This window comes from Lissotriton vulgaris, chromosome 7 (assembly GCF_964263255.1).
Source record: "Lissotriton vulgaris chromosome 7, aLisVul1.2, whole genome shotgun sequence".
Taxonomy (NCBI): domain Eukaryota; kingdom Metazoa; phylum Chordata; class Amphibia; order Caudata; family Salamandridae; genus Lissotriton; species Lissotriton vulgaris.
This window is the reverse complement of record NC_141695.1, coordinates 1,746,417,369-1,746,434,357: the sequence shown is the minus strand read 5'-3', so window position 1 is coordinate 1,746,434,357 and position 16,989 is coordinate 1,746,417,369. Positions and strand designations below refer to the sequence as shown.

Genomic DNA, 16,989 nt, shown 5'->3' with positions numbered 1-16,989 from the left:
AATTAAACAGAAAGCTCTCACCCAGTCAAAAGATCAGGGCTAGATCCAACACCGTTTTTTAGCTCACTGCACCATCCCAGTTTCAGAACCTGACTGTATGCAAATTAGTCTGTTCCTGTCCCAGTGCATGATGGGAACAGGACAAACCAAACTACAGAAGCCAATTCTTACACTGGGAAGGAAACAAGCTCCCGGGGACCGGTTTCTGGCATTACAGCCGTCTTCGGCCCGGTTTGCTTGAATCCTGATGGTGCAATGAGCATGGAAATTTGGCATATCACATAGGGTCACATAGTTAATGAGCCTGCTAGACAAATCCTAAACTGACGTCTAAGTGAGTGACAGCTGAGCAAATGATCTGGACCATAGAAGGTATCTGAGTGGGTCAACAGGACAGGGATGAGCACTGCTCTGAACTTGGTTTTAGAGAGTCCTGGATAGACGGTTGCGTGTCATTATCAGCGCGTCTTTGTATTGTATTGTATTGTATGGCACATTTATAGAGCGCAACTGTCACCCCACGGGTATCCTGGCGCTGTGATCCTCAATGGCCTGAGCACGATATTATCGTCTTTGATGCATACCTCATTGTGAGTTATTATCCGTGAATCCTAGGTGCGCCTTTGGGTGGACATGCATTATACATGACTCCTGCATGTAACTAGTTGCGTACTCACTTTTAGATGTTAACTATTAGTGATTACTGGAAGTTCTGCTGGTTAAATGTAAATTTTAGGTCTGCTTGGATTGTTCATTAGATTAGATGCTCAGCATAGTTGATTCTTGAATGTATAGAGGGCTTGGCATCCATTTAGCTGTGCCCTTTGCCCAGGATATACCATTGATTAGATGCTCACTATAGATGAGTCTCAGATGTATAAACACTTGGCTGTTGCTTGCAAATGAGCCGGGGATAAAGAGTTAATTCCGTATTAATCATGTGGACTGTGCATTTGGATAGATGCTCGTGGTAAATGAGCTCTTAGTGTTCAACATTTAGATACCAATTGTACATGAGTATTGCATGTAGAGATGTTTGTATGTTGATTGTATCTGATTCTTGTATTTATAGTTGAGTTGATATGTATTATAGGCGAGTCCTGGTTGTACAAATGTTTGGATGGTTATCCTAGGTGAGACATGGATGTATTGTTGGTTCATTATTATCCAAGAGAAGCTCTGGATGTATAGATGGAAGGAGTCATGTGTAGGTGAGTAATTGAATTCTAAAGATGTCTAGTTTAGTAGATTTATCCTAAAGGAGTTTTTGATATATAAGCTGTTGGATATCCAGTGTCGGTCCAGCCCGAAGCTCAGTTCACTACAGTATCATCACAGGGGATGATTTAAAGCCTTGAGCAATTAAATCTCAATATTTGAACTAACATTTATTACATATTCCCCTTCTTTTGTGTTCAGGTGGTTAGAGAAAACTCATACAATCTACAAGGGTTGATTATCAGAGATTGTTCTATGTTCAGGTGCACACATGGTTCATCATCCACTGTAGACGGGTCCATATTGTGTAGTCCGTTCGAGAAGCATTGTAGAATCACCGTGGAGATACAGTTAGATGGATGCAGACTTGGTCATTGCATATTATTACTCTACATACGTATGTTTAAATGTTCCTTGTTAACAAGTCCTGGACATGAAGTTGGTTGCACGTTCATCAATGTATTTGGGATGTGCATTATGCTGAATGTCCATCATAAGTGACTGATGGATGCATTATTGATCCTGTATCTTTGATTGGTCAAATATTTATTGTGGAAAAATGATTGTTTAGTTGTTAATCACAGATAAGTATTTGATGTATGATTTGGTTACATATTCATTGTAGGTGGGTTGTGATTTGATGACTACTTTTATTTATTTTAAAGGTTTTACATAGCGCTGGCTAGACCCGGAGGTATCAGAGCGCTTTACATGAGCATTAGATCATAGTTACAGGTTACATTGTTACAAAGGTTACACAGTTCTTAGAGCATGGCCACATAGATACTTGTAAGGTCAAGATAAACAATAAGAACAAACATGTAAGGGGAAAAGCAGGCAAGGGGAGAGATTCAGGGGAGGGGGAAGGAGCTATGGAAGTAGACAGGTAATGAAGGCGGGAAAGAGGAGGGGAGGGTGAAGGACCTCGCATGGAAAGAGGAGGGGAAGTGAGCGGGGACACAAACCAGTAGACGAGTCAAAGCAACGTCCAAAGTCCAGTAAGCTGTGATCCCAGGGAAGTGGTATCACTTCCCTATCTCTGTTGCGAGAGGCTCCCTTTACGCAGTGGACTCTCTCAGAGAGGTCTCTGAGACTCCAAGGCTTACATACTGGATCCTTCCCCAAGAAGGGGAGAGGGAGTGCTTTGGCAAGGGGGGCCATACCATACCTCAGCTGTGAGTGGCTGCCTTGGCACTGTGGACTCTCTCAGCGGGTTCGCTGAGACTCCAGAGTATAACTATTGGATCTTTCCCCAACAAGGGGAGAAGGAGGGCTTAGTCAAAGGGCACAAAGGACAGGGGGCTAGGCAGACTAGCAGGCAAGGTGAGAGATTCAGGGGAGAGTGGATTGGAGCTAGGAGCTAGGGAGGTAGACAAAGAGAGAAAGAGTACTAGATGGGAACAAATGTGATTAATGAATTATTACATAGCGCTGGCTAGACCCGAAGGAAACAGAGCGCTTTACATGAGGGGCAATAATGTTGCAATTTACATCAGTTAAAAGTTACATAAGTATCAAGAAAAGCATTTAAAGAACATAGGGGACAAGGTGAATTTAGCAAGGAAGGGTAATAGGATAGGGTAAAGGGGTAGGAGGAAGATAGGACGTAGAGATGAGGGGAAAATCTGCCCAAGGTCCGGCTGGGTAGGTGACGGCAGGGAGGAGGAGTCCACAACCCATCTCCTCTATAGCTATCTGGTAGCTCCACCGGGCATCAGCCAAATCGCTAGGTCTCCACGGTCTGGGGTAAGTTCCGCAGGTTCCAAGTCCTGATGTGTAGGCAGGTTAGGGGATAGGTTCAACGTCTGGTCAATGTCCAATTGTTGTCCCAGGGAAGATGAGTCTAGGATGTGGTGACAGTTGGATTGCCAATGTGTGTGAGATCTGGATTTACAGTCGGCTGACATTATTCACTAATGTTAGATTCACGGATGATTAGAGTTCCATACTCAATGACGTCATGATGTATAGTTGGTGGCTGCTCAATAAAAGTTGAATCCTGCAAGGACATCCATTGATACTCACTGTTGTTGAGTTCTCTATGCACAGCTGCTTAGATGTTCATTATCAGTTAATATCTGACAAATAGTTGTTTTGATATCAATTTCAAAAGAATAGCAGGTTGTTCATCAAATATCAGTCCAGTATGTGTGCGCTTTAAATAGTCGATGTAAATGAGCCGGGCATGTACAGTGAGGTGTTCATTGTAGATATTACACAATCATGAATACATATCACAAACAAAGACACCCAATCCATACTGGTGAAAATGCAATTCTTGCATTTCCAGTCCAGTCTATACCCTATTAACATTTTAATCATTTCTCCCATATTTCAAAATATAAGAAGGATCACTGAACACATTCAGATCCATCTTTCAGTTTTACTCATTTTAAAAATGTGCGCACCTAGCTAACATAATTCTGAATACTTTCTTACTATATTGATTATACATCCTATCCATAAAAGTGAACATATTCAGATACATCCTATCTGTTTTAGTAAATTGAAAGATTACCTCACCTAGCTACAACAATTCTGCATTCTCTCTCCATATATTGATTATAATTTTAAAGCATAACCTCATGACAGGTCATAATTAAGTACAAAGCATTCATGACTTCCGTTTCTTCAAAGTAATGCAAGTAATAAACATCCGGTCCACAAAAAGTCAGATAAGTGATTCCTTTACTCCATTACAATGATTGCAATAAAGACAGTCTTGGTAAGTATATGCCCCGAGAGGGGTCTCACAAGTTTCAAAAGCAGTTTAGCACCGAGGGGCATATTATCAAGGGTGTAATTGATGCCGTTTCGGCACAAAGCGCCGAAAAAGCGGCAATCTTTTTATCCCTCTATCACCAAGGACACGCTAACAAGCGTTAGCCCGTGTATCCTTGCTACTTTGCATGTCAGCGATTAATATTGCTGAGGACATGCAAAGTAGGCGTTCCCGTCCATAACTCAATGTCAATTCACGCTGACACGGCTTTGCGCTATTTACAACCCTGCAGCAGACCCGCGAAGCGATTAAAAAAACACGCTAATCGCGTTTATCGCTGGAATTTAACGTCTGCTTTTTTATTTGACTTAGCTATACCAATAATGGGAGGTGGATTGTATGTTTAGGTCCACACTCCCCTATCAGCAAGCATCCCCATGGTGCTGTGAAACCTTCCTGGATTTCATGCGCTATTTCTCATTTCTGTCCTCTATCGCTGGAATTACATCGCCTGTCAGCAAAGCGCTGATAATACGCTGCGAACACAGCGATGTAATCCGGCGATAGATGGCGATAAACAGAAACGCGCTAAGTGTGGTTAGCGATGTTTATTGCTATTCTTTGATAATATGCTATCTCATCCCTTTCATTTGCCTTGGTTAATCTAAGTCCAAACAAAGAAAAATCACAAACAAATGATTTAAAATCAAAAATACCTTTGAGCACAATAATAATTGAAGCAAGTAACAAAAGTCGTGACACCCACTGCCCATTGCTCCACAAGAAAAGAAACAGCTCAACGAAAACCAAGTGAAAACATTAAACATGAACTAACATGCATGTTCCCCTCATCCAGTTAGCCATACCTTTCCATGTAGAAAGCTGTCATACATATTGTTACTCAAACAATTTTAATTATTGCAACAAACACATGATAAGAACTTGACATCACTGTCAAAGAAAAAACAAATCCAGTCAACCATAAAAAACACACCGACCTCCTCAAACCAGACCTTCGTACTATAGACTCACCGTCTCAGACTCAGCACTCACCACAAACACAGGAAGGGAAAACAGAAACCCCCTTCGCTTGTGCTAAATGAGGCCATAAACGAATCAGAAGACACATAATCTGCCTCTCAGTCAGCTCTACCTTAAACCTGTAGAACGTCAGCCTACATCAGACCCAAATAGGGAGCATTATTTACACAAGTATTTAAAATTGCCAATGGCAGGCCTGCATCACGTCTTATGTTCCAAATAAATATATCTGATCAAAATGTAGCAGCTAAAGCTATAAAAGCAGTCAAAGCTAAAACAGCAAAAAGCAAATAAAGTAAAAATACAAATAACGCCCAGTATTTAAGTCCTAAACAAAACACCTGTAAAGTGGAGACTTTGACGCGTTTCGAGTGTTTAACTATATAACTGCTGCCCGGTGCCACAGCTCAGGTTCCTGACTTTTCTTTCTGCCACTTTCTCCTGCTTTAAATCACTGTTCTCCTGTGTCAGTGCCTCCTGTTCATAATCAGCATCGTCCATCGGACCCACGCGGCCCGCTGTATCTGCCTTCCTGATAATCTCACCCCTATCAGCCTTCAGATCTGATAATGCCTTTAATTCAAATCTATTCAGAGGTGTATGGCACTCTCTTTCTGTCTCTCTCTCATACATACATTCTTCACACTATGCATGCACCTTTCTGATCTGCTTCCTTTCCTCTAAGGACACTTACTGTTATTGTTTTCCACGGTTGTTTCTCTTTCCTTTTGAGTCACACCATGCTTTTCCACTTGCTTCCTTATCCATGTTTCAACACCATTAAGTATGTATCACTCTTTTATATGTGGTCACCCACAAATATTTCTGAACCCTTGATTCTGTCTCCTTAACTCTGTCTCCTGTTGTAATTGGCACCCTTCTTCCTCAGCCCATTGCTCTGCTCCCCCTTCATTTAATTTCTTTCTGGCACCCCCTCAGGTAGAGCATGATGGACTCACGGGAAGGGTGGAATTCAACAGCAAAGGACAGCGAACCAACTACACCCTGAGAATACTGGAGAAGTCGAAAGATGGCCACAGAGAGGTGAGACCAAGGTCACTTCCATCTCCATTGTAGGGTAAACAACCTTTACAATGCAACTTTTACAACGCAGTGCCTTTACGACGCAACTTTTACAACGCAAACCATTACAACGCATTGCGCTGGGGGCACGCTCTAGGATAGGGAATAGGTTTAATTTACTATCCAACACCTTCCCTACTATCCACGGGGACTGGAGTTGGAATAGTAAATTAAACTATTCACTATCCAGCTCCCCAAAGCACTATGCGTTGTAAAGGCATGCGTTGTAAAAACCGCGTTGTAAAGGCATGCGTGGTAAAAGTATGCGTCGTAACGTCATACATCTCCATTGCAGGGCTGGTCTGCAGAACTTTGTCCGGATTGGTTTCTGGGGTATTAAGAAGGTGTGGTTGTAGGTACACATAGAGCACTTTCATTTGAGAATGTAAGAACCCAGACCATTATAATCACTGCCTGAACCCTGATTATGATGTTTCTGAACAATATTTAGGAAATTGTAGCAGCAGAATTAGCGTCACCGGCTGACATCTCCATCTTTCGCCGAAGCTCTTCTCAAACATTCTGGGTTGGTATTTACTTCCAGTGACATCTTAAAGTGTCAGCAAGCATCAAAAGGCTCCCAGAGACATTTGCAGAAATCACCAGCATTATCACACCACCTGACAGTATTTATGATGTTCACAATATTGCTTCTGATTGAAAATTCAGTTCACAGATGCTTTTCCAGCTGGAAGCCTTTTCCACTCTAAGGAAACCTAAAGCTATGGGAGAGGAGAGAACATTGGGGCAGATTCACAGAACTAATCTGAGACAACATCCTAAACGTACTACTTCTGGTATTCATAGAAGGCACTTACCATTTTTGGTATTCACAGAAATCACTTACGACTCCTAACCTTATGTCTGCAGTCAGGTCTTAACCCCTTTGCTGCGGGGTGTTTTCCCCCCGCTGTGCGGGGGGGAGGGGGCGCGCACAGCGCCCCCATGCTGGTGACGAGCTGAGCTCGTCATGAGGCACAGCGGAGCTGAGCTCGTCATGGCCGCACCCGTTTTTAGAACGTTCAGCACAGCAGACAAATTAGCCCCGCGTGCGAACGTTCCAATGGCGGTGACGAGCTCAGTTTGTCTTGAGTACAGCTCAGCTGTACTCCATGACGAGCTGAGCTCGTCACCAGCATGGATGGGGTTAATCTCTGCACCTGGTCCGTACTCTATAGCTAGGGTCGTACTCTCTGGCTCAAGCCATACTCTCCGGCTCGGGCCGGCTGAACTGTAATCAATGGTCTGGAATGCAATTTTTACAAAAAGGAACATGAGGAATGTGTGATAAATGGTAGAGAAGGTCATGAAAAATAGTTTGGACAGGGAAAAGGGTATGGCCAGACACTACATCATAACCCAGAAAAGTTTGTTCCTTTGTATCAAGGTATAATTTGATCTCCCCTCAGTGTTGACTGTAGTGTTGACACCGCAGTCAACACTGAGAGGAGCACAAATTGTGCACGGCATGTACCATGATGCAAAGGAGCAAAACTTTTCTGGGTTAAGATGTAGTGTCTGGCCATACCCTTTCCCCTGCCTAAACTATTTTACATCACCTCATCTCCCTTTTATTGCACATGCATAATCTTCCTTTTTGTAAAAATTGCATTCCAGCCCATTGATTACACTTTATCCGGCCCAAGCCGGAGATTACGGCTCGAGACGGAGAGTACAGCCGTAGCTGGAGAGTACGGTCCTGGTGCAGAGAGTACGGTCCGGGTGCGGAGTTTTCGGCCCAACTGCGGACGTAAAAGTAGGAGTCATAAGTGATTTCTGAGAATACTAAAAATTGTAAGTGCCTTCTGTGAATACCAGAAGTAGTAGGTTTAGGATTTTGTCTCAGATTAGTTCTGTGAATCGGCTCCATTGATTGGCTGCTTCCATCTCTTTGAATCAACTTGCCTTCCTGCTTACTAATACAATTCGCAGATGCCAAGTAAAGGATAGGCAAGGATAAGATCTCCCATTAGTCCGCTAGAGTTCATTTTTGACACTGAGACCAGGGATTGAATGAATATGTAGATTAGTTCCCATTTTATCAGAGGATCATATAAGGTAGATAAGATGTGTCTTGGGGTCTCTTGCATGCTAAGATGGTGAGAACTGGGCTCGAATGGTTATGGTAGACTCAGGTGGACTCAGGACGCTCACCAAAGAATGGAATCAAGCCTATCGTTGTACATCCACGCAGGTGGGGGTCTGGTACTCGAACCGGACGTTGGCAATGAATGCAACCACGCTTAACCTCAACACCTCGGAGACTCTGGAGAACAAGACGCTGGTCATCACCACCATCCTGGTGAGTCCCTCGAGCATGGTTGAAGCTGGCGGGAGGCAGGGGGATGAGGAAAGGGTGAAGGCTCTGGTTTCTCTGCTCCATGATGGGCTGTAGTATATTGACCTGACTGGATGTGGATAATCCGAGCTGGTAAATCATGTTTATAGTGATAATTTGTCTCTCTTTTTAAAGTTATTTATTGTGATCATGCCACCTAAATGTATATACATAGATATATTCTTTCTATTCTTAAAACTTTTAAAATTTGTACAATGAATTGTATGTGTTTTCAACGGATGTTAAAACATATGAAATAACTCAATTAATGTACTTAACTTATTGTTTTAATCACTAGATGGACGGCTTACAATTTGATATAACTCTCTAACGGTATATGGTACCATGATAATCTGCTGCTTGATATGTTATCGAATTATCTTTTAAAATATGTAAATGTCCAGTCTTTTTTGCTGTCTTTTATCATTTCTAAATCGAAATAAAGACTTATGAAATTGAAATTGCATTGACCTGTCCGTGTGGAGCTTTAACACTTTAGCACTATGTCTGGTTACCGTGTAATCCTGGCCCTGTACCTGGGCAACTGGTATTCTGCACAGAGATTACCTGGCATTACTTGTGCCGATTGCAAATATTAGTTAGTGTGCCGGTATTAGTTGGGTGTTGGTAGCAGGTGACTGACAGTAACTAATGGTGATTTCTGGTGGTAGGTGGCTGGTGGTGACGGACTGTGGCAAACTAATGATGGCTACTGAGGTGATTGCTAGAAGCAGGTGACTTGTGGTGATTTCTGGTTGGAAGTAACTGTGGTAATTGGTGGTCATTGCTGGTCATGCATGACTGGTGGTGATTGTTGCTGGTGATTCAAGGTGGCATTATTATGTCCAAGTGCTGTGTTTTGAGGCAGAGTCCCTATATTTTGACACATTTCACCCTTTTCCTCACTGTTTCCCACAGGAGAACCCATACGTCATGAGGAGAGGGAACTTCCAACAGTATGAAGGCAATGAGCAATACGAGGGCTTCTGCGTGGAGATGCTGAAGGAACTATCGGACATCCTGAAGTTCCACTATCACATCAAACTCGTGGACGACGCCCTGTATGGGGCCCCGGAACCCAATGGATCTTGGACGGGCATGGTCGGGGAGCTCATCAACCGGGTATGCATCTCTGCCCCTTACTAGGGCAAGTGAAGCTCCAGATACAGCTAACTTCAGGGAATGAGACATGCTTTGAGAGCTGCTGTTGATGGGTTCATACGTTTGAGTCCCTACTGCTTGTCTCGCATGAGCACATGAGGTCCATGAGCCAATGATGCAAGCCGCAGACTCTCGGAACATGCTGTGAGCTCAGTACCAAACACGGACCAAGGGTTTGTACATCTGTCATATGAATCTGCAATACACACACACTGTTTGTAAATCAATGCTGTGTGTACAAAGGGCCTTGTGAGTCAATTGTGTGAGTTTAAAATTAGTTGAAGTTCAGCTCACATGGTTTGTACTCAGTTGTATTGATCAAGCACATCTGTTTCACATCTGTTTTATGAGTCTCAGACGAGGACATGGTGTGGGAGTCAATGTTGTGAGTTTCAGACACACGCGTAGGATGTATGTGTCCATGTTGTGAATCTCAAATAAGCTCACAACGTCTGTGTTTCACTTCTTTATCAATGCCAGAGAAGTCCTGGTGGTGTGTGAGTTTCTCTTGTGGGGTTCAGATGCACATGACAAAGTTCTGCAAACTTTAGACAAGCACAAGGCACTTGTCAGTCTATGCGATTAGAGTGCAATGTGTACCCATGCCTCGTGAATTAATTCTATGTCCTATACGGGCTCCCGGAGTAGGCAATTCTTTTGTGAACTTCCAAGTGAGCTCTGAGAGCCTCTACTATGTTCACAGTCTTAGTGAGTCTCTGCAGTCTTAAATACACACAGCCAGGGAACCTCAGGCGAGTGTCTGTAATGGTCTCAGGTGCACTGAGTCCCTTGAGAGCCCAAGATAATTTCCCAGAGTTGACGAGGCTCTAGAGAATCTCCAATCTGCCCCCTCAGAGTTGTAAAAAGCCCACAGAGTTTGAGAATTTATAGAGAATCGCAGTTAAACCCTATTTTAATGAATCTCTCGAGAGTCTTAATTCTGCTCAAGGAGTTTCTTTTTCTGTTGGTGTCTTGATTAATTCCGTTTTTATGCGTCTCTTGATGGTCTTCGATAAGCTCACAGCATTTGTGACTCTCGTGAGATTCTCTAATAAATAAACTTTTCCTGAATATTTTTAAAGTTTTGTTAACCTCACAAAGATGGTGACTCTCAAGAGAGTCTGCGATAAACACAGTGGTAAGGATTTTCTTGGGAGTTCTACGGATGCTCACAGAGGTGGCGAGTCTATAGGAATATCTGATAAATTTAGTGCCTGTGAGTCTCTTGAGAGTCTTTGATAAGCTAAAATCTTTGGACATCTCAAGAGAGTCTCCGTTAAAGTCATTTTAAATTAAGTTCCTGGCAGTTCTAGGCATGCTCACAGTGGTGGTCCCCTAGGGAGTCATACTTGGTCCCACAGTTTGAATGAATCTTTTAGACTCCTCACAAAACTCACAGATTTGGACACATTCAAAGGTTTTGTGTTGATCTTGACTGTCTTGGTTATACTCATAGTTATTGGGTCCCTTGAGTTTCACACCATATTGGGGTTTTCTGTAATTCTTTAGATCCTCACACGGTTAGCAAGGCTTTGTTGAGCGCACATTTTTTTGAGTTTCTTGATCGTCAATGATAAAGGTGCTTAGACCCTTTTCCAGACGTTTTAAATAATCACTGGTGAAAACATCTAGTTTTGGGTTCCACTGGAGTGTCCATTAAGACGACCGGGGCAGCGACTCTCTTGAGAGTGCCAAGGTGTTCAAATGCTTGATGGCTCTCATAAAAGTCGTTGATAAAGTTCAGAATCAGTCCTACGGGTGTTAACTTCTTTGAGAATTTTAAAGAAGTTCACACAGTTAATGAGTATCTTCAATAAGGTCATAGGATGGATAGCTTTATGTTCTGAGTGTTGCGTAACAGGACGGTTTCATCTTTTCTCTCTTCCAGAAAGCAGACCTGGCCGTGGCAGCCTTCACCATCACCGCAGAGCGGGAGAAGGTGATCGACTTCTCCAAACCCTTCATGACGCTTGGAATCAGCATCCTGTACCGAGTGCACATGGTATGTTCAAAAGTAATGAATCCCCAGTTAGAACTGAGCCTGCTGTGTCCATTGGTAATGACACCCTACAAGAGGTGCATACATACCGCATAGTGTATCCTATGTTAGTCATTTCATCTTTATACAGCTCATGGTACATCCCATCTACCAATGACATGTAATTATCTCATGGTACATCCCATCTACCGATGACGCGTCATTAACTCATGGTACATCCCATCTACCATGATGCGTCATTAGCTCATGGTACATCCCATCTACCGATGACGTGTCATTAGCTCAAGGTACATCCCATCTACCGATAATGCGTCATTAGGTCATGGTACATCCCATCTACCGGTGACGCGTCGTTAGCTCATGGTACATCCCATCTACTGTTGACGCGTCGTTATCTCATGGTACATCCCATCTACCAGTGACATGTCATTAGTTCATGGTACATCCCATCTACCATGACGCATCATTAGCTCATGGTACATCCCATCTACTGATGACGCGTCATTAGCTCATGGTACATCCCATCTACCATGACGCGTCATTAGCTCATGGTACATCCCATCTACCGATGACGCGTCATTAGCTCAAGGTACATCTCATCTACCGATGATGCGTCATTAGCTCATGGTACATCCCATCTACAGATGATGCGTCATTAGCTCATGGTACATCCCATCTACCGTTGACGCGTCGTTAGCTCATGGTACATCCCATCTACTGTTGACGCGTCGTTATCTCATGGTACATCCCATCTACCAGTGACATGTCATTAGTTCATGGTACATCCCATCTACCATGACGCATCATTAGCTCATGGTACATCCCATCTACTGATGACGCGTCATTAGCTCATGGTACATCCCATCTACCATGACGCGTCATTAGCTCATGGTACATCCCATCTACCGATGACGCGTCATTAGCTCAAGGTACATCTCATCTACTGATGATGCGTCATTAGCTCATGGTACATCCCATCTACAGATGATGCGTCATTAGCTCATGGTACATCCCATCTAACAATGACCTGTCATTAGCTCATGGTACAGTCTATGTTAGTGGGATCTATGGTAGTCACTTCAGTAATCCTGTGTCAGTGATTTCCCTCCTTTCTCTTACAGTGATCACAGGACGTATGTCCTATGATCATGTGGTCGCAACCATCTGCCCATTTGTGTTCAGTCTGGGATTTAGTCTGACGTAGACAGATCCAAGTCAAACTGGATTTGCTGAGATTTAGAGGTTTGCCAAAGTCTTGCTATTATTGGCTGCTGAAGGATCAAGGTTGGTGGTAAGGTTTGAGTTAGGTTAGTAACGATGATGCCACTGCAGCTTGTCACCAGTCTGAAGAAAGGCCTCAGGAAGGAGTGAGGTGCACTGTGCAGGGCTTAGGATCGGGCAGGGCCGGCGTTAGCGCTGGCGGCACCAGGTGGACAATCATTTTTGGCGCCCCCACACCCCATGACTGTCTTCTCAGATTCTCTCACTCCCATTGTCTAAAGTGACCCTCATCTCTCCAATCATAAGTTATTGCTAAACACAGCGCTCCCCCTGAGTTCAGCGCCCCTCCACAGGACAGCACTCAGTTGGACTGAAACAGACCTGTGATGTGAATGAACATGGCCCAACATGGGACAGAGCAATGTGTAATCCTAAAATGACTCTGCGCTGTTGAAGGTGAGACAAACACTCCAAGGTGGACATTTACAGCATTACGAAATACAGCATCAACTGTTGGGGTGGGGGGTACTAGACCCTAAATTACACCATAGTACGCAGTACTGTTATAATAAGGCAGACTTGAGGTTCAGACTTACTAAGGGAGGGAACTACGACTTACCTGAGAGAGAGAAGCATTTCATCTTTGAAACTAGAGCATGATAATGCCAAGTAGACGGAGGCTGGTTGTTGACAGTTATCTGTTATATTATGTATCTCAGCACTGCTACACATGTCCTCAAAGACAAACATGCCTGGATTCACGTACATGTACGGTTGCAGCATGCGCTCTGCATGTAGTGGAGAGGGTTACTCATGTTTGTGTATGCTCAGATTCCTGGACTGACCATCTCCTCCACACGTACATCACATGATGAGCGCCAGGTGCCTCGGCTATGACACAATGGAAAGTCAATGCTGCCGCGAGGAGTGTCGCAGTCATCCTGTCGCGCCCAGCCAAGAGCAGGCCTACACAACCAGAGTACCAGTTCCCAGAATGGTGTTGACTCTGAGGTTGCTGAGGCTGTGGCATGGACAGGTGATTAGCCACAGCTCCTGGGACCAGAGGGTGGTGGAGCAACTACCAGGATAGAGAGAGTTACCGGGCGAATCACTCTACGTAAAAACTTCAACATGAGGTGGACTCTCCACACTTTCCAGTTCCAACGCGTGAGCTCCTGGAGATGGTCAAGATCCTGAGAATGGTCCTTTCCCTGAAACTAGAAGAGAAGCCCTGATACACAGCAGCACAAGCAGCACCAATATCAACTCAAGGACACCAGAAATCCGAGCCCTCTAGGCAGAGTTCCACAAGCATTAAAAGATCATCTAGTTAAAATCCCAGCTGAATAAAAAATTACTTCAAGATGGTAACTCAGATTTGCTTTCAAGCACAAACTAAAAGATTAGCATGTGTGACTTGATGTTTCACAGAGTCTGGCTCCGAAGGCTCGGTGACCCCAAGGCTCGCTAGTCCCAGAGGCTGGCTCCAAAGGCCTCAGTGACCTGAAGGCTCGCTTGTCCCAGAGGCTGGCTCCAAAGGCTCAGTGACCTGAAGGCTCGCTAGTCCCGGAGGCTGGCTACAAAGGCTCAGTGACCTGAAGGCTCGCTAGTCCCAGAGGCTGGCTCCAAAGGCTCAGTGACCTGAAGGCTCGCTAGTCCCAGAGGCTGGCTCTGAAGGCTCAGTGACCCCAAGGCTTGCTAGTCCCAGAGGCTGGCTCCGTAGGCTCAGTGACCTGAAGGCTCGCTAGTCCCAGAAGCTGGCTCCAAAGGCCTCGGTGACTTGAAGGCTCACTTGTCCCGGAGGCTGGCTCCAAAGGCTCAGTGACCTGAAGGCTCGCTAGTCCCAGAGGCTGGCTCCAAAGGCTCAGTGACCTGAAGGCTCACTAGTCCCAGAGACTGGCTCCAAAGGCTCAGTGACCTGAAGGCTCGCTAGTCCCAGAGGCTTGCTCCAAAGGCTCAGTGACCTGAAGGCTCACTTGTCCCGTTGGCTGGCTCCAAAGGCTCAGTGACCTGAAGGCTCGCTAGTCCCAGAGGCTGGCTCCAAAGGCTCAGTGACCTGAAGGCTCACTAGTCCCAGAGACTGGCTCCAAAGGCTCAGTGACCTGAAGGCTCGCTCGTGGCAGAGGATGGCTCCAAAGGCTCAATGACTTGAAGGCTCGCTAGTCCCAGAGGCTGGCTCCAAAGGCTCAGTGACCTGAAGGCTCGCTCGTGGCAGAGCCTGGCTACAAAGGCTCAGTGACCTGAAGGCTCGCTAGTCGCAGAGGCTGGCTCCAAAGGCTCAGTGACCTGAAGGCTCGCTAGTCCCAGAGGCTGGCTCCAAAGGCACGGTGACCTGAAGGCTCGCTAGTCCCAGAGGCTGGCTCCAAAGGCTCAGTGATCTGAAGGCTCGCTCGTGGCAGAGCCTGGCTACAAAGGCTCAGTGACCTGAAGGCTCGCTAGTCGCAGAGGCTGGCTCCAAAGGCTCAGTGACCTGAAGGCTCGCTAGTCCCAGGTGCTGGCTCCAAAGGCACGGTGACCTGAAGGCTCGCTAGTCCCAGAGGCTGGCTCCAAAGGCTCAGTGATCTGAAGGCTCGCTCGTGGCAGAGGATGGCTCCAAAGGCTCAATGACTTGAAGGCTCGCTAGTCCCAGAGGCTGGCTCCAAAGGCTCAGTGACCTGAAGGTTCGCTTGTGGCAGAGGCTGGCTACAAAGGCTCAGTGACCTGAAGGCTCTCTAGTACCAGAGGCTGGCTCAAACGGCTCAGTGACCAGAAGGCTCGCTAGTCCCAGAGGCTGGCTCCAAAGGATCAGTGACCTGAAGGCTCGCTAGTCCCAGAGGCTGGCTCTAAAGACCTCAGTGACCTGAAGGCTCGCTAGTCCCAGAGGCTGGCTCCAAAGGCCTCAGTGACCTGAAGGCTCACTTGTCCCGTAGGCTGAATCCAAAGGCTCCATGACCTGAAGTCTCGCTAGTACCAGATGCTGGCTCCAAAGGCCTCTGTGACCTGAAGGCTCTCTAGTCCCAGAGGCTGGCTCCAAAGGCTCAGTGACCTGAAGGCTCGCTTGTCCAAAAGGCTGGCTCCAAAGGTTTAGTGACCTGAAGGCTCGCTAGTCGCAGAGGCTGGCTCCAAAGGATCAGTGACCTGAAGGCTCGCTAGTCCCAGAGGCTGGCTCTAAAGACCTCAGTGACCTGAAGGCTCTCTAGTCCCAGAGGCTGGCTCCAAAGGTTTAGTGACCTGAAGGCTCTCTAGTCCCAGAGGCTGGCTCCAAAGGCTCAGTGACATGAAGGCTCACTAGTCCCAGAGGCTGGCTCCAAAGGGCAGTGACCTGAAGGCTCACTATCTCCAGAGGCTGGCTCCAGAGGCCTCAGTGACCTGAAGGCTCTCTAGTCCCAGAGGCTGGCTCCAAAGGATCAGTGACCTGAAGGCTCGCTGTTCCCAGAGGCTGGCTCCAAAGGCTCAGTGACCTGAAGGCTCGCTAGTCCCAGAGCCTGTCTCCAAAGGCTCAGTGACCTGAAGTCTCACTTGTCCCGGAGGCTGGCTCCAAAGGCTCAGTGACCTGAAGGCTCGCTAGTCCCAGAGGCTGGCTCCAAAGGCTCAGTGACCTGAAGGCTCGCTAGTACCAGAGGCTGTCTCCAAAGGCTCAGTGACCTGAGGGCTCGCTAGTCCCAGAGGCTATCTCCAAAGGCTCAGTGACCTGAAGGCTCGCTAGTCCCAGTGGCTGGCTCCAAAGGCACAGTGACCTGACGGCTCACTAGTCCCAGAGGCTGGCTCCAAAGGCTCGGTGACCTGAAGGCTCACTAGTCCCAGAGGCTGGCTCCAAAGGCTCGGTGACCTGAAGGCTTGCTCGTGGCAGAGGCTGGCTCCAAAGGCCTCAGTGACCTGAAGCTCGCTAGTCCCAGAGGCAGGCTCCAAAGGCTCTGTGACCTAAAGACTCACTTTTCCCGGAGGCTGGCTCCAAAGGCTCAGTGACCTGAAGGCTTGCTAGTCCCAGAGGCTGGCTCCAAAGGCTCAGTGACCTGAAGGCTCGCTAGTCCCAGAGGCTGGCTCCAAAGGCTCAGTGACCTGAAGGCTCGCTAGTACCAGAGGCTGTCTCCAAAGGCTCAGTGACCTAAAGGCTCGCTAGTCCCAGTGGCTGGCTCCAGAGGCACAGTGACCTGAAGGCTCACTAGTCCCAGAGGCTGGCTCCAAAGGCTCGGTGACCTGAAGGCTCGCTAGTCCCAGAGGCTATCT

At 46.2% G+C, this 16,989-nt stretch overlaps 1 protein-coding gene across 1 annotated transcript in view; it reads left to right on the top strand.

Moving 5' to 3' along the window:
- GRIK5 (glutamate ionotropic receptor kainate type subunit 5) overlaps positions 1-16,989 on the top strand; it is a 396,169-nt gene that overhangs the window by 227,007 nt on the left and 152,173 nt on the right. The window contains exons 9-12 of the mRNA XM_086929097.1: positions 5,921-6,025; positions 8,259-8,366; positions 9,321-9,524; positions 11,452-11,565. Coding sequence (XP_086785223.1) covers positions 5,921-6,025; positions 8,259-8,366; positions 9,321-9,524; positions 11,452-11,565 — 531 coding nt within the window. The remainder of the gene's footprint in view (positions 1-5,920; positions 6,026-8,258; positions 8,367-9,320; positions 9,525-11,451; positions 11,566-16,989) is intronic.